Raw genomic sequence first — 18,669 nt, forward strand, 5'->3', positions numbered from 1 at the left:
GCCTCAGTAGAGTTGCAGAAACAGTGTGGGGTGAGGAGCAGATTGAAGTGAATGAAGGCATTTTTGAAAGGAGATCAGTGGTATAACTTATAAGGAAAAGAATGGTCTTTTCTAGGTCTTTGGGGGAAAAAAAAAAAAAAAAAAAACTATTCAGGGATTGCGAAGTCTAATTTGTGATATCACCAGCGGGCAGAGATCTGGAGATAAAACTAAAGTGAGGCTTTGGGAAAGAATGTTAATGCTTCTGCTCCCTCCCTAATAATTCAACCTAACAAGAATTTATTCAGTGCTTGATATGTACAAGGTACATGGAAACAAAGAGGAAACAAAGGCAAAATTTAAAATTGGTTTCTGGTTTCAAAAAAATTGCATTCTACTAACAGATGAGATGAAACAAATAAAGATTTAAATGAATTCGTGATAATTCAAGAGGGGGTAGAAAGATATGAGAGAAACAAAGACAGGTAAACAGAGACGGAGAAACAGAGGAGGAGAGAGAAAAAAGAGAGGGGAAAAGGGAATGAGAGAGAGAGAGCAAACTGAAAATAAAAGCATTCTGATAAGAAGTAGCATATAAACTGGGCTTTGAGAGAAAAAGGTGAGATTTTAAGAGATGGAGGTGAGTAAAGGGTTTGTAGCCAAAATGAGAATAGCCCACAAAGAATCATAGAAACAAAGAAGGAATTCTCAGTTCTGGGGATCAATAGTTTGGCTAAAAGATAATGTATGTAAAGGGGAGTAATAAAAATAATCTCAGAAAGGTGAGGTGGAGTAGGAAAGATGGCATTTGCCCTGCATTTCCACAGACTTTCTATCATTGAAGATTTGTGTGTTAATCAATTTTAACCTTCACTTAGTGTTAATGACCTGAGTTATAAGAGGCTCTTAAAATCAGGGTAGTTTGTCTTCCTCCCCCCCAGTGGAGAGAATTATAATGAAATTACTTCTACAACTTCTATTCTCATTATGAAAGAATGATTTGGTAACTAACTTCATAAGTAAATCTTATAATGATTTTCAGCATTATGCTTAAAGAAGTTTGAACAATAGTATTTGTGAGATTTTTGATATAATTAGCCATCTGTTTTCCTGGATTTATTAGACTGATTCTTGATAAGATTTTATGTTTTACAAAATCAAGTTTCTACTTGAATTAGCATGTTATTATAAACTCTGTATTTCTTCTCCACAAAGCATATTTTCTATCTGCATTTTTATAACCAGTTCTAAGTTGTGAGTATGGCTTTAAAAAATCTATAATCCATGTTAATAATCACATTTATCTTTGTGAGTAGATAATAAACTTAGCCCTTTCCTTTCAGTTTACATTTTACCATTTTTGTTAATTCCTTGGATTGTTACTATGGTAGATTTTGAGTCAAGGAAGCAAATGTGGATGAAAATAAATGCTTATCATAACTCTATTTCTCTCTTTCTATCTCTATGTTTTTCTTACAAAGGCTTTTGCATATTTGTGAGCAGTAAAGGAATAAGATCTAAGAATTAGGATGTTGATGATATAGAAAACATTTGAAATCTTAAGAAAGGTAACAGTGTGAAAATTGAATAAACTTATTACAAAAGTATTGAAGTAAAATTCTTGGCAGAAAAATTTCAGGAACTATAAGCATAGTGCTAAACAAAATTTGTTCTTACATACCTTTAGGATTTAACATAATTTAAAATTTATTAGTCCCAATTAGAACCTGATATATGGAATCATGGGAAAGAATTGAGAGATTTGCTAAGATATTTGGAAAGGTTATAAAGAATTGATGCTCTGTCTAAACAAAAGAAGGCTCAAGTATTAAGAGTTCTTTACATAAAGGATGATGGCCAGATGTTCACCATCTCCTCTGAGAACCAACAAAATTAAGCATCCTTAAGATACTTGGGGCAGGAGGGATTTAGGTCAGCCATAATGATTTTCTCACAGAGGAGATTGTTTTACTTTGAAATAAAAGGTCACTGTGGAAGATTGTAAAACCTCTTTCTCTGGGGTCCCCCCCCAAAAAATGTATGTTCTCATCTCTCATTTTCTTTTCAATGACAACCCTTCCTTAAGCAATGGGATAGATAAAAATAATTCAATTCAAATTCCAACCAGAAGATTTGGTGAAAATATCATTGAGATAGCAAATTTTGGACTATATATATATATATAAGTAAAGATGGATATTCAGTTATATAGATAAAAGAATTCTTTCTTCTTTTTTTCAGACTATCAGTAAAGTTCTACTTCAGTATGCTGCAATTGTCTCCAATGATTTCAGTTCATATTGTGATAAAGAAAATGTGGTGAGTAAAAATAACAACGTTTCAAAAGCATTTCAGCTATTCGTTTAAAATAATAATTCAACAAACAAAAATACATATAGTAGAATTTTTCTACTTTTCTCCATATCTTCCTACTCTTTTCAAAGTATTATCAGTTGTTCCTCTAAATATCACTTGGGAGTATAAAAACCAAGAATGTAAGGGGGAAATGTGTTAGTAACAACAGCAACAACAGCTGACATTTGTAGAGCATTTTCAAATTTGCCAAGTTCTTTACATATATTCTTTCATTTATTCTCTCATCAATCCTGTGAGATAAATATGACTGTTATTATGTCTATTTTACAGTGTAAAAATAAAGATCCAGATAGTTTAAGGAATTTGTTCAGAATCACAGAGTGATCCTAGTCACACATAACTCTAATTTCAGCCCTCTTTCCAGTCACTAAAAAAAGATGATTGAGACTAGTTTACAGCTATTCATATTGGTGAACGGGGAAAACAGATTAGACTTGAGATCTGGAGTCACCTAGATGCAAATCCAAACTCAAACATTTATTAACTCTGTAATACTGGATAAGTCAAATGATTTTTTTTTGTTGTTTATTTCATCATCTGTAAGAAGGGAAATAATAATACCTTTAATATCTTCACTTCAGAAGGTTGTTAAGAAAAACAAGTGGAATCACATATCAATACATATTCTATAGCATATATTATATATTAAAAATATAAGCAACTTTTATAATTTAGTAGATAATCCCATTTTCACCTATATTCCCAAAAATCTTATTACAATTTTAAGTTTATACATAGTTCTTTACAAACCATAAAATATTTCATAGGTGTTAGGTGAGAGAAAATATAGAATAGTGAAGAAGTCAGTTTTTCTATCATAAGGAATTGGATTCAAATCCTGACTCTGATTTTTACTGGCTCTGTGATTCTGTCAAGTCACTCAATCTCTAAGTATTCCTAAAATACTTTTTAAGAAGATGAATTGCAAAGCAGATCCCAATCTGCATTGGTTATTGCAGTTTCCTTATCAGGTTCCCAGTGAAATCATAGCTGTTGTATGGAAACAACAGTCACCTATTATTATTTAAAACACACATATTTAAAGTTATGAATTCAGTTTAAATTTTCTTCCTTTTATTTCTTTTTTAATGTGAAGTTTTCCCTGTCTTTCTCTAAAGATAATAATTTGTTTCTTCAGCTATTTTTGTTAAATCTACTTTAAAGCAGCTCTCTTCCCACCCTCAAGTCACTTCCTCTTCCCATTTGTCACCCTATTCCCTAGTTTGACAGTTTTGATTAAATTTTTTATTTTTTTTCTTGCTTTTATCTAGCTGTCTAATTCTTCCCTTCTTTTTTCCTCAAAGTAGTCAAGTAAATCCTCCCTTCTCTTTCCTTTCAACTTTTTTTCTGTTTTTTTGTTTTATTTTTTGAACCTTTTTAAAAAGGATTTCTTTTTCCTATCCTTTTATTATTTTTTTCTTCTTTCTAGTGCAGATTTTATTCTTATACTTATTGTTCTCATACTTATTTATTCCTTCTTTAGTTTCTGTATTCCTCAAGGAATTGAAGCTAGTTTGAGTTCTCTCCTCTAAAGTTGGTTCATTATTAGTTGTATATCTTTACCTTGATTGATTTTCCTGTTGTGTGCCTCGTTTTTAGAATTATCAATTCTTGTGGGAAATAGAAAGGATAGAAATATTGCCTTTCAATAGGAATTTTCTTACCCACATTTCCTATATGCCACTGATTGTACAGTTCATTATTTATTGGTTTCCTCTTTTTCATGTTTCCTCGTTTGTCACAAAATCTCATCTCTGGGTCCAATCCTTCCCACTCCTCTAAGTATCAGTTGCCACTTTCCCCTAGCTATAAAAGTTATGATTTATCTTTTGAAAAAGGATATTATTATCCATAGTAGCATAACACTCTCTCAGAGGTAGTGGTCTCTGTAAGCATCAAATCTCTGCAGATTTGGTAGGGGGAAGATTATTGGGAGACCATTGATGCTATACAATAGCAACAAAAAATTAAGATGGTGAAAAATATTATTTAAAATTTACAAAAATATAGCTATTCCATGACAGTCATCTCAAGATTTATTATGCTAATGAGGCAATAGGAAAAGTATGTTAAAAACTACATATAACCCTTTGACATAAATGCTTCTGATATAAATTGCATGTATAATGGATAGTTGATTGAGAACTAGGGAGTTTATGTTTGAGATATAAAGCAAAAACAAAAGAAAACCATCTTCTCCTTTATACATTAAACTAAGCTCAAAATTCTCAATATCACAAAACCTCATTGTCCAAGTAAACATGATTCAATCCTGCTTTTATGAATGAGATTGATGGTATTTAAAGAATGAAAAGGATTTTATCCTTGAACTATTTTAGTACAACTAAACCTTTTAATGTGACTGAGAAAATGTCTGTAAGATTCAAAACAATCTCAAGAATTAATGAAAGAATTATCATTTCTTATATAAATTAACTAGCAGAATTTGAAATGAGATCATTCTTTTTTTTATTTAGAATTTTTTTATAATATTATCCCTTGTATTCATTTTTCCAAATTATCCCCCCCTCCCTCCACTCCTTCCCTCTGATGACAGGCAATCCCATACATTTTACATGTGTTACAATATAACCCAGATACAATATATGTGTGTAAATACCATTTTCTTGTTGCACATTAAGTATTAGATTCCAAAGGTATAAGTAACCTGGGTAGGTAGACAGTAGTGTTAACAATTTACATTCACTTCCCAGTGTTCCTTCTCTGGGTGTAGTTGTTTCTGTCCATCATTGATCAACTGGAAGTGAGTTGGATCTTCTTTATGTTGAAGATATCCACTTCCATCAGAATACATCTTCAAACAGCATTGAAGTGTACAGCGATCTTTTGGTTCTGTTCATTTCACTCAGCATCAGTTCATGTAAGTCTCTCCAAGCCTCTCTGTATTCCTCCTGCTGGTCATTTCTTACAGAGCAATAATATTCCAAAACCTTCATATACCATAATTTATCCAACATTCTCCAATTGATGGACATCCATTCATCTTCCAGTTTCTAGCTACAACAAAAAGAGCTGCCACAAACATTTTGGCACACACAGGTCCCTTTCCACTCTTTAGTATTTCTTTGGGATATAAGCCCAATAGCAGCAATGCTGGGTCAAAGGGTATGCACAGTTTGATAACTCTTTGGGCATAGATCCAAATTGCTCTCCAGAATGGCTGGATTCTTTCACAACTCCACCAACAATGTATCAGTGTCCCAGTTTTCCCACATCCCCTCCAACATTCATCATTATTTGTTCCTGTCATCTTAGCCAATCTGACAGGTGTGTAGTGGTATCTCAGAGTTGTCTTAATTTGCATTTCTCTGATCAGTAGTGATTTGGAACACTCTTTCATGTGAGTGGAAATAGTTTCAATTTCATCATCTGAGAATTGTCGGTTCATATCCTTTGACCATTTATCAATTGGAGAATGGTTTGATTTCTTATAAATTAGGGTCAGTTCTCTATATATTTTGGAAATGAGACCTTTGTCAGAACCTTTCCTTTTAAAAATATTTTCCCAATTTGTTACTTCCCTTCTAATCTTGTTTGCATTAGTATTGTTTGTACAGAAACTTTTTTAGTTTGATGTAATCAAAATCTTCTATTTTGTGATCAATAATGATCTCTAGTTCTCCTCTGGTCATAAATTCCTTCCTCCTCCACAGGTCTGAGAGGTAGACTATTTTCTGTTTCTCTAATCTATTTATTATCTCGAAATGAGATCATTCTTATAAAACCAAAAGGCATAGATAGAAGTGTTGGCCCTTGGACATGTTCCAAAGTAATCACTTAAAAATGAACCAATAGAAATAGAAAATTTCCCATAAGCATAGAAGAAGGTTAGGTATCTTGTTACATGAATTAGTTTTTAATTCCAGGAAAGAGGAAGAAATGCTAGTATTTTTAGTAAAAATTCAGTAACATCCTTCACAAAGATGTCTCCATCTTAATGGTTCTTGGAATTTCAAAAAGAATCACTTTCTTTTTGAAAGAAATCAGACCAGATACTCTTTCTAAACTTCCTACCTGTTGTGAATTAGATCCCTGGCATGGGCAGGGAGTCATCTGCAACAAATTGCTGGCAAGAAAGAGGAACTGCCCAGCTACAGTTTCCTAAGGTCCAACTGACACTACCATAGATTCTGCCATTATGCTCTCTAATCAGCCACTGCCATGTGACCTAGAGATGTACCATCAAGCTTTGGGACCTTGATAGCCACTATATCAATGAAGCATTAGGATTTTACAGTCTTTCCATTTACCTTAGAGATTGATTTCCTCCCTAAACATATTGACTTCTCCATTGACAGTAGGACTTCTTTAATTTCAAGGACTTGCTATTTTTATTACTAGGTCTTGGTGCTGTTGTTCATAGCAGGTAATTTAGAATGCTTTTTTTTATCCATCCAACCATTCATTCCCCTAAAATGTATATGGCAATAAAGACCTTCATAATCCAGCATCATCCTACCTTTCCAGATTTCCTATCCGTTACCCCCCTCCCCCATACCAAATACTTTTTAATCCAGTGACCCTGGCTATTCCACAAATAAGATACTCCATTTCTCAGTTTATTTACTCTATATTTCAAAGACCTTAAAAATCTCTCCTGCTCCAATTGATCTTTCTGGCTTCCTTTTGGTACCTACTAAAATCCCAATTTTATACCTAATTCTATATGCACTAAATTGTGCAATTCAGTATCATTCATTGCTTTCCTCTTTATCATTTTCCCTCATTTGTCACAAAATCTCATCTCTGCGTCCAGCCTTTCCCACTCTTCTAAATATCAGTTATCACTTTCCCCCTACTTAATTCTAATCCTTTCCCTCTGTTAATTAGTTCTGATTTACCCTTTATATAACTTGCTTTGGTTGTATTTGTTGGCATTTTGTCTCCCAGAGTAGATTGTAAACTCCTTAAGGGCAGGAATTCTTTTATCTTCTTTTTTGTGCCCAACACTTAATACAGTGCCTCGCACATAGTAGATGCTTAATAAATATATATTGATTGGTTGAATCCATGGAATTTTAGAAATCTCAAGAGTGGGGGGGCGGAGCCAAGATGGCGGAGAAGAAACACATGACTCAGTGAACGTCCTCACTCCCTCACAACCAATTAGATAAATTAAGTCTCAAAATTAGCTCAGGACTGATAGATACCACAAGGACTGGAAGCACGACTTACCAGCTGAAGAGAATCTGGAGTTTCAACAGGAAAGGTCAGTTCTCAGGGGAGGAATAAGAAAGACCAGCACAGACGGTGGGGTAGGGGCACACTGCGCCCATTGCGCTGGGAGGGGCTCTGGGATCAGAGAAGCCACTGAGGTAAAGGAATCTGGCACAGGCTGTTAGCTCTTCTCTGCTAATTATTTAGCAGTTCAGAAGAGAAAGCCAAAATATTTTAAAACTCAGATTAGATTCCCCCCACACACACCCTGGGGGTGACTCAGTAGACTCGGCACCAGGGGGTGTGGCCTCAGCTACCTCCTGAGAATAGTTAAGAGACTGACAAGTGGGTGGATACGGCCCAAGGCAACACACACTGCCTAGCTTAGCTGGAGGGAGTGGAACTCAGCTCCAGGAAGTCCCAGAGAAGCGGAACCTTTGAACTAGGGACCGCGGTTTCTGGCAGACACTTCCAGTTTGAGCGCAGGGACTTCTCAAGTCACCTGCTGCAGACATCCACTCCCCACCCGGACACATAGACTGGGCTTCCTGCTGTCTTCACTATTCTACGCCCTCGAAGCACAGTAGTGCTAATCACCTCTGAGGCACTTCCAGGGAGGGGGTGGGGAACTCTCTCCCAGAGCTCTCTCTTAGCTCAGGCGCAGGGGCCGCTGCATCCATCCGGTCTGGGAGGAAGCTGGTAAAGAAGTAAATAATTTCCTACCCCAGGGACAGACCCCAAAACATTTTTTAAGTATGAGCAAAAAAGCTAGAAAAACTATAGATTCCTTCTATACAGAGAAAGAGCGGGTATCCAACCCCGAGGAAGTTGACAGCAGAGAATCAACAGACAACAACCTAAAGGGGAACGATTCCTGCCCCCCATCACATAACTCTCTCCTAGAAGAAGCTCTTAAGAAATTGAGGGAGATCGAAGAAAAATGGGGAAAGGAAAGAGAAGTTATGATAGAGGATAACAATGTCCTGAAATTGGAGTTGGAAAAAATAAAGAATTCACAGGAGATGCAGGGAAACAAAATTAGTGAATTAGAAAAGGTTAAAAAAACACAGGAAAGTAGGATTTCTGAATTGGAAAAGATAAAAAAGTCTCAAGAAAATAGAATTTCTGAATTGGAAAAAGAAAATAATTCTCAAAAAAAAAAATTAGGGAAATGGAAAAAAATTCAATAGAGCAAAATAACTCATTTAAAAACGAAATTGGGCATTTACAAAAAGAACTAAAAACTGTGAAAGAAGAAAATAACTCCTTAAAAGTCAGGATGGAACAAATAGAAATGAATGATTCACAGAGAACCCAAGAATCAGTCAAACAAAACAAAAAAAATGAGAAGCTGGAGAACAACGTCAAATACTTACTGGGAAAATCTATAGACCTGGAAAATAGATCTAGGAGAGATAATCTGCGGATTAATGGACTTCCCGAAAACTATGACCAAAAAAAGAGCCTAGATTCTATTTTACAGGAAATTATCAAAGAGAACTGTCCAGAGATAATAGAAACAGAAGGGAAAGTAGATGTGGAAAGAATTCATCGAACTCCTTCTGAAATAGACCCTAAAAAAAGAACACCACGGAATATTGTGGCTAAGCTGCAGAATTACCACACAAAGGAGAAAATCCTGCAAGCAGCTAGAAAAAAACAATTTAAATACCAAGGTGCCACAATAAGGGTCACCCAAGATCTGGCTGCCTCCACATTAAAAGATAGAAGGGCCTGGAACCTGATATTCCGAAAGGCAAAAGATCAAGGACTGCAACCGAGAATGAACTACCCAGCTAAGTTTAGCATCTTTTTCCATGGAAGAAGATGGTCATTCAATGAAACAGAGGAATTCTATATGTTTCTAAGAAAAAAACCAGACTTAAACAAAAAATTTGATCTACATCCACAAGACTGAAGAGAAACAGAAAAAGGTACACAGAACCCTTGAGAACTGTAACTCTGTTGTGGGTATATAAAAAATACTCAAGGATAATTTGATTTTACTGATATAAAAGAAAAAAAGGGGGGTGTAGTAAAGGGAAGGAGGTCGGTTCAGAAAAAGGGGAAGGAGTGATAAAAAGAGGGAAACTACATCCCAGGAAGAGACATAGAAAATACACCATATCTGAGGGAACTTAGTGAGGGGGAGAATCATTGTGTGAATCTTACTCTCATCAGAAGAGGCTCAAAGAGTAAATAATTAACATATTTGTTTTTCAGAGAATTTTCTCTCACCTCATTAAAAGGGGGGAGAGGAAAAGGGAAAAGGAAAAGGAGAATAAGTGAAGGGACTTGGAGGGAGGGGGGAGGGATCCAAAAAAAAAGAGGGAGGGTTGTGCGGCACAAGGGGGGTCTGTAAATTAAATATCGGGGAGGGGGATCAGGGGGGTCAAGGGAAAAAAGCATAAGCTGGGGATAATACGATGGCAGGAAATACAGAATTAGTAATTTTAACTGTAAATGTAAATGGGATGAACGATCCCATCAAACGGAGACGGATAGTAGATTGGATCAAAAAACAGAACCCTACAATATGTTGCCTACAGGAAACACACTTAAAGCAGGGAGATACATACAGAGTAAAGGTAAAAGGTTGGAACAGAGCCTATTATGCTTCAGGTAAAGCCAAAAAAGCAGGGGTAGCTATCCTTATCTCAGATCAAGCAAAAGCAGAAGTAGATCTCGTTAAAAAAGATAAGGAAGGAAACTATATCCTGCTGAAAGGTAGCATAAATAATGAAGCCATATCAATACTAAACATATATGCACCAAGTGGTATAGCATCTAACTTTCTAAAGGAAAAGTTAGGAGAACTGCAAGAAGAAATAGACAGTAAAACTATAATAGTGGGAGATCTCAACCTTGCACTCTCAGATTTAGACAAATCAAACCACAAAACAAACAAGAAAGAAATTAAAAAAGTAAATAGAACATTAGAAAAACTAGGTATGATAGACCTTTGGAGAAAACTGAATGGCAATAGGAAGGAATATACTTTCTTCTCAGCAGTTCATGGATCCTATACAAAAATTGACCATATACTAGGACATAAAGATCTCAAAATTAAATGTAGGAAGGCAGAAATAATAAATGCCTTCTTCTCAGATCACAATGCAATAAAAGCTACATTCAGTAAAAAGTTAGGGGTAAATAGACCAAAAAGTAATTGGAAACTGAATAATCTCATCTTAAAGAATGACTGGGTGAAAGAGCAAATTATAGAAACAATTAATAATTTCACCCAAGATAATGATAATGATGAGACATCATATCAAAATCTTTGGGATGCAGCTAAAGCAGTAATAAGGGGAAATTTTATATCTTTAGAGGCTTATTTGAAGAAAATTGAGAAAGAGAAGATTAACGAATTGGGCTTACAACTTAAAAGGCTAGAAAAAGACCAAATTGTAAACCCCCAACCAAAAATTAAACTCGAAATACAAAAATTAAAAGGAGAAATCAATAAAATTGAAAGTAAAAAAACTATTGAATTAATAAATAAAACCAAGAGTTGGTTTTATGAAAAAGCCAATAAAATAGATAAACCTTTGGTAAATTTGATCAAAAAAAAAGAAAGACGAAAATCAAATTGATAGTCTTACAAATGAAAAGGGGGATCTTTCCACCAATGAAGAGGAAATTAGAGAAATAATAAGGAGTTACTTTGCCCAACTTTATGCCAATAAATTTGATAACTTAAGTGAAATGGATGACTTCCTCCAAAAATATAGGCTCCCTAGATTAACAGAGGAGGAGATAAATTGCTTAAATAGTCCCATCTCAGAAAAAGAAATAGAACAAGCTATTAATCAACTCCCCAGGAAAAAATCCCCAGGGCCAGATGGATTCACATGTGAATTCTACCAAACATTTAAAGAACAATTAGCCCCAATGTTATATAAATTATTTGAAAAAATAGGGGATGAAGGAGTCCTACCAAATTCCTTTTATGACACAGACATGGTACTGATACCTAAACCTGGTAGATCGAAAACTGAGAAAGAAAATTATAGACCAATCTCCTTAATGAATATTGATGCTAAAATCTTAAATAAGATATTAGCAAAAAGACTTCAGAAAATTATCTCCAAGATAATACACTATGATCAAGTAGGATTTATTCCAGGAATGCAGGGCTGGTTTAATATTAGGAAAACTATTAATATAATTGACCATATTAATAATCAAATTAATAAGAACCATATGATCATCTCAATAGATGCAGAAAAAGCATTTGACAAAATCCAACATCCATTCCTACTAAAAACTCTTGAGAGTATAGGAATAAATGGATTATTCCTTAGAATAATCAGGAGTATATATTTAAGACCGTCAGTAAGCATAATATGCAATAGAAATAAACTGCAACCTTTCCCAGTAAGATCAGGAGTGAAACAAGGTTGCCCACTATCACCATTACTATTCAATATAGTACTAGAAACGCTAGCCTCGGCAATAAGAGCCAAGAAAGAGATTCAAGGAATTAGAGTAGGAAATGAGGAAATTAAACTATCACTTTTTGCAGATGACATGATGGTATACTTAGAGAACCCCAAAGACTCTGCTAAAAAGCTACTAGAAATAATTCAAAATTTCAGCAAAGTGGCAGGATACAAAATAAATCCACATAAATCCTCGGCATTTTTATATATCACTAACAAAATGCAACAGCAAGAGATACAAAGAGAAATTCCATTCCAAACAAATGTTGAGAGTATAAAATATTTGGGAATCCATCTACCAAAGAAAAGTCAGGAATTATATGAGAAAAATTACAAAACACTTGCCACAAAAATAAAATCAGATTTAAATAATTGGAAAGACATTCAGTGCTCTTGGATAGGCCGAGCGAATATAATAAAGATGACAATACTCCCCAAACTAATCTATTTATTTAGTGCTATACCAATCAGACTCCCAAGAAACTATTTTAATGACCTAGAAAAAATAACAACAAAATTCATATGGAAGAATAAAAGGTCAAGAATTGCAAGGGAACTAATGAAAAAAAACTCAGAGGAAGGTGGTCTAAGTGTACCTGATCTAAAGCTATATTATATAGCAGCAGTCACCAAAACCATTTGGTATTGGCTAAGAAATAGACCGGTAGATCAGTGGAACAGATTAGATACAAAGGACAAAAAAGGGTACATCTATAGCAATCTAATCTTTGACAAACCCAAAGATTCCAACATTAGGGATAAAAATTCATTATTCGGAAAAAACTGTTGGGAAAACTGGAAATTAGTATGGCAGAAATTAGATATGGATCCACACTTAACACCATATACCAAGATAAGATCAAAATGGGTCCATGATTTAGGCATAAAGAATGAAATAATAAATAGATTAGAGGAACAGAGGATAATCTACCTCTCAGACTTGTGGAGGAGGAAGGAATTTATGACCAGAGGAGAACTAGAGATCATTATTGATCACAAAATAGAAGATTTTGATTACATCAAACTAAAAAGTTTCTGTACAAATAATACTAATGCAAACAAGATTAGAAGGGAAGTAACAAATTGGGAAAATATTTTTAAAAACAAAGGTTCTGACAAAGGTCTCATTTCCAAAATATAGAGAGAACTGACCATAATTTATAAGAAACCGAACCATTCTCCAATTGATAAATGGTCAAAGGATATGAACAGACAATTCTCAGAGGAAGAAATTGAAACTATATCCACTCACATGAAAGAGTGTTCCAAATCACTACTGATCAGAGAAATGCAAATTAAGACCACTCTGAGATACCACTACACACCTGTCAGATTGGCTAAGATGACAGGAACAAATAATGACAAATGTTGGAGGGGATGTGGGGAAATTGGGACACTAATACATTGCTGGTGGATTGTGAAAGAATCCAGCCATTCTGGAGAGCAATCTGGAATTATGCCCAAAAAGTTATCAAACTGTGCATACCCTTTGACCCAACAGCGCTACTACTGGGATTATATCCCAAAGAAATACTAAAGAGCGGAAAGAGACATATATGTGCCAAAATGTTTGTAGCAGCTCTTTTTGTTGTAGCTAGAAACTGGAAGATGAATGGATGTCCATCAGTTGGAGAATGGTTGGGTAAATTGTGGTATATGAAGGTTATGGAATATTATTGCTCTGTAAGAAATGACCAGCAGGAGGAATACAGAGAGGCCTGGAGAGACTTAGGTCAACTGATGCTGAGTGAAATGAGCAGAACCAGAAGATCACTGTATACTTCAACAACAATACTGTATGAGGATGTATTCTGATGGAAGTGGAAATCTTCAACATAAAGAAGATCCAACTCACTTCCAGTTGATCAATGATGGACAGAAATAACTATACCCAGAGAAAGAACACTGGGAAGCGAATGTAAATTGTTAGCACTAATATCTGTCTGCCCAGGTTGCATGTACCTTCGGATTCTAATGTTTATTGTACAACAAGAAAATGATATTCACACACATGTATTGTACCTAGACTATATTGTAACACATGTAAAATGTATGGTATTGCCTGTCGTCGGGGGGAGGGAATAGAGGGAGGGGGGGCAATTTGGAAAAATGAATACAAGGGATAATATTATAAAATATATATATAATTAAAAAAAAAAAAAAAAAAAAAAGAAATCTCAAGAGTGAATAGCAGTCTCTTTATAATGGCTCCTTTAGTATATGATACAGTGTTATTTAATTAAAAATAAACATATTTTAATGTTAATAATAATTTTTATTATTCTGGTATTTCAAGGATCTGAAATCATATAACATGGGTATATTAATAAAGATCTTAGATTCTTGCATTCATTAATATCAGCCTTGCCATTAATGGCTAATTGTTACCCTATGGCCAACCTAGAAATGAGCCTGACAGAATTGGTTTATGGACAAAAGACATATATAAATCATCACTGGGCCCATGCTTGAAGCCTTTCTAACTACATAAGATTTAGAAAGTCACGCACTTACCTAACTCATTGGCATAGACTTTAGGAACCCAGGGTCACCTACATACCACATTAGGATATCAGAATATTTCAGTATCAAAATGATTTTATTCAATAAATTTATATATATATATATATATATATAAATGTATATAGATCAAAGCATGCATTTTCACTTTCTTTCTTGTTGAGTTTTTTGGGTTTTTTCTTCTCATGGATTTTTCCTTTTATTCTGTTTCTTCTTTTATAACATGATGAAGGTGGAAATATATTCAACATCTTTGCACATGTACAACCTTTATCAAATTGCTTACCATTTTAGGGAGGAAGGAAGGTAGAAAAAATAATAATAATAGTAACTAACAAAAATAGAACTTTGAAGTCACAGCATTTTTCTTATAACAATCTTGAAAATATTGTTATCCTTTTTATATCATTTATTCAATAAACACTAATTAAATACCTTTTGTATGTTCAGAAAGAACACTGTGACATATGTATTATGCAAATATCATCCCTAATTTGCATATATATGCATTTATTCCAAAAATATAAAGCCCAACTGGAAAGAATTACTAATTTATTTGAATTTCAAAATAAACTCTCAGAACATACTTATTCTAATTTTATCGGAGAGTTGAAAGATTCCAAACCAAAATAGAAATTAAGGATATGTGTAATAGTACTAATTTCATAAGCTGCAAAAGAAATCCAATTTTATTTAGATTTCATCCCACATATGTAGTTAGTAGAGTCCTAGTGTGATTATCTTCACATATTCATGAGAAAGTTGAATGATTTGACCTCTAGTGTTCTTAATTGGTCAAACTGATGTTATGACTTTTCATCCATTTCCATGTCCCCCTTCTGCCCATCTTCCTTTCCTCCTCTAATGTACTCAGATCTAATTGCAATAGTGTACCTGGCATCTATATATAGACACATTAAGGTTATACTAGTACATATACCAAAAACTCTAACACAAAACTTCCTTTTGTTCTATGATGCTGTGTAAGCTAGCAGTTTGACATAAGCAAACTAAAGGAATTTCCCTACTTTAGGTTTACTTCTTTGATTTCAATATTATTGATTATCCTCTTTGGAATAGCAGTGTGATGATAAAAATAAATTGACCTGGCAGAAAATAGACACTTAATAAATTCTTGTGGATTAACTAAGTGACCCAACTTCGGTTGGGTCTAAAATGATTGAGAATATAAGCTTCCACGTCCAGAGAAAGAACTGATACTCTGAATGCAGATTAAAGCACTTTCTTTTTTGTTGAATTTTTTGGGGGGTTCCCCCATGGATTTTTCTTTTTGTTGTTTTTCTTCTTTTATAACATAACAAAGGAGAAAATATATTCAACATGCTTCCACATGTATGACCTTTATCAAATTGCTTATCATCTTGAGGAGGAAGAGGGGAAGGAGGGAAGGAAGAAAAAAATCTTATAAAGAGTAAATATTGAAAACTATCTTTACATATATTTTTAAAAAATAAAATATTATTTATATAAAACATTTTCAATTTTTAATAAAAAATATAGGGTACTCCAACTTCTTTAAAAAAATAGGATGGTTCAACTTTAATATGTTATTTTTAGGTTCAACTCGGTTGTCAGTCAATCTTACAAGAAGTTCAATGTTTACCTAAAGATAAATTCCCTATCCTAAAGTTGAGCAGCAGAATGCCAATCAGTTCAAATAGAATAAGCATCCATAATGATTAATCTTTATTAATGTGCTTCAAGTCAGGTCAACAAGTATTTATTAAGCACCTGCTTTGTATCAGACACTGGACTAATATGAGAACAGTCTCTGCCCTTGGACAGCTCACCTTCTAATGGGGGAGACAATAGGGGAATGAATAATAACAAAGGGAACAAGGAAAGGCTTCTTGCAAAAAGAAAGATTTAAACAGAGACTGGAAGGAATCCAGGGATTCTTGGAGAATGCTATTAAAAAACAAATGACTTTTACCATAGCATTGTAAAGATAGTCCAAATATGGCCCATATTCCCATTGTCCTTAGCCTCTTGCCCAACCCATGGTTATTCTGAAGTTCTAGAAACATTTCAAAATCCAAATTTCATCATTTAAATATGACTCCCATTATGATATCATTAAAGAGAAGGATTAAAAAAAAAAAAAAGCAAAATGGGATTACAACGAGACTCCAAAGATAGATCATTTTTTTATTAGTAATCTTCTAAATAGTTCTCTAGCTTAATCCATCCATTGATATGAGGCCTCTGAATTAGATTAATCTTCCTTTTCCTATTTTTCTCATTTGATTTTATAAAAGGGATTAGAGTAAAAGCTGTTTCATGATTGAGGTTAAGGTAGATTTAAGTTCAGTTCCTCTTAGTTTGAATCATTACTTTAATTAAATAAAAATGAAATGCAAATGCTTCCAAGTCAAGCAATACATTTTTCTTTTTAAATATTCTATTTTATCTTAAATTTGATTTTAAATCCTGGGCTTCTCCATCTCATTCAGGCTAAAAGTATAGGGACTACTCCCAAGTCATGTCCTTCTCTGAGCAGAACTGGAGTTTAGACTCACTTTCCTAGCCCAGACCTTTAGGTGACCACATTGTACTCCTTGCCAAATATTCACCATATTAAAGTCAAACTTATTACAAACAATCAGCTTGGATCAAAACTCTGGCTCAGCCTCTCTGGTAGGTAAGATTACAAGTATTACAACTCCACTAGTGGCCAGACAATGCATTGTAGAAGAAGATGTCAAATTTGCATTTATCTTCATTTAGATAGATATGGCCATCTTTCATATATAATTTTAAAATATCCACTCACCTACTTGCTTCAGTTGAGCAACAATATTTTTCAGGAGTATAGGGAAAAAAAACCCCAAAACAATTGATTGAACTGATCTTATTTTCAGTATCACAACAAGTAAACTTGCCTCTGGTATAGATACTGGCTATGTGACCCTGAAAAACCTCTGTTAACACCAGTCCCTTTCTGAGCTAAAAAGAAGATAAATCCCAGGATTCAAGAAATATCCTCTGTGTTTGTGTGTGTTTGTGTGATGCAGACAGACACGAATGCTTGATTTCTTGACTATCTCCACAATAATCCATCACCACTCAGGTCATCTCTACTTCTCCATTGGTAAATTGGACTATGCCTATGGAATCAACTTTGGCTATAATGGGTGGTAAGGGCTTTATCTCATCCATAGGACCCCAAACCCTATAGCATTTTCAGGATATCTGTATACCCAACTCCCTACTCTTTCCAACTTCCCTTTATGTGCTGCCTCTTTTCATTAGAATGTAAGCTCCTGAAGAGCAAGAACTATGCTGTTTCCTCCATTAGACTGTGAGCTTCTTGAGGGCAGGAGCTTCCAGTGTTAAGCAGGATTTCATACATTTTAATAAGTAATTGTTGATTTTACTTATTGATTTTACTTACATTTATTTCTGTTTTCGCTGGTTTCCAATAAACAGAATGTTATTGATTAGTTAATATCTAGGTAAGGAATATAATAATACCATAAATACAAGAAGTCCTAGTAGCAAGTTTCTCTAGATTTAAGGATGTCCAAGTAATGTTTTTCATTGTGCTAACATATATATGTATCATATTGCTTCTCCTACAATCTTTATCTAAAGATTTATGGGAAAAGACATTGATAAATGATGGGATTTTTTAGAAAGTAATTTTTCATTTTGCTGAATTTGCTAGATACTGAATGGTAGGTAACTTGCCTGTCATTACTAAATATACTAATTTAATGTAATTTATAAATGATTTCTTGTTTGCTTTTTTCTTCTTCTTTGTAGCCCTGTATTTTGATGAATAACATTCAACAATTGCGAGTCCAGCTGGAAAAAATGTTTGAATCCATGGGAGGTAAAGAGGTCAGTAATCTACCCTACCCCCACCCCTGCTGTATTCTATTTAGAGATCATTAGCAATATGTATTTACAAAGGAAAGTATAATAATAATCAAGTAAGTGCTTAGTTAATTTAGCAGGAAAAAATATAGCTAGCAACAATGAAGGCTTTTTTAAAAAAACAAATTAATTCAGTATTACCTATAAAGTTATATAGAAAATCAATTTTAAGTAGTTCCATGTGCAGGAGTAGGTGTCTTGTGGAAAGATGTAGCTTTCTAGTATATATATGAATATATAACATACATATACTCATATGCTAATGATCTGT

General features: G+C 34.1%; 1 protein-coding gene across 3 annotated transcripts in view; it reads left to right on the forward strand.

Moving 5' to 3' along the window:
• UNC13C (unc-13 homolog C) overlaps positions 1 to 18,669 on the forward strand; it is a 744,253-nt gene that overhangs the window by 620,999 nt on the left and 104,585 nt on the right. For all 3 annotated transcript variants that reach the window (XM_074294550.1, XM_074294552.1, XM_074294551.1), the window contains 2 exons: positions 2,221 to 2,298; positions 18,285 to 18,362. In XM_074294550.1, coding sequence (XP_074150651.1) covers positions 2,221 to 2,298; positions 18,285 to 18,362 — 156 coding nt within the window. The remainder of the gene's footprint in view (positions 1 to 2,220; positions 2,299 to 18,284; positions 18,363 to 18,669) is intronic.

This window comes from Sminthopsis crassicaudata, chromosome 2 (genome assembly GCF_048593235.1).
Source record: "Sminthopsis crassicaudata isolate SCR6 chromosome 2, ASM4859323v1, whole genome shotgun sequence".
In the NCBI taxonomy this organism is placed as follows: Eukaryota; Metazoa; Chordata; class Mammalia; order Dasyuromorphia; family Dasyuridae; genus Sminthopsis; species Sminthopsis crassicaudata.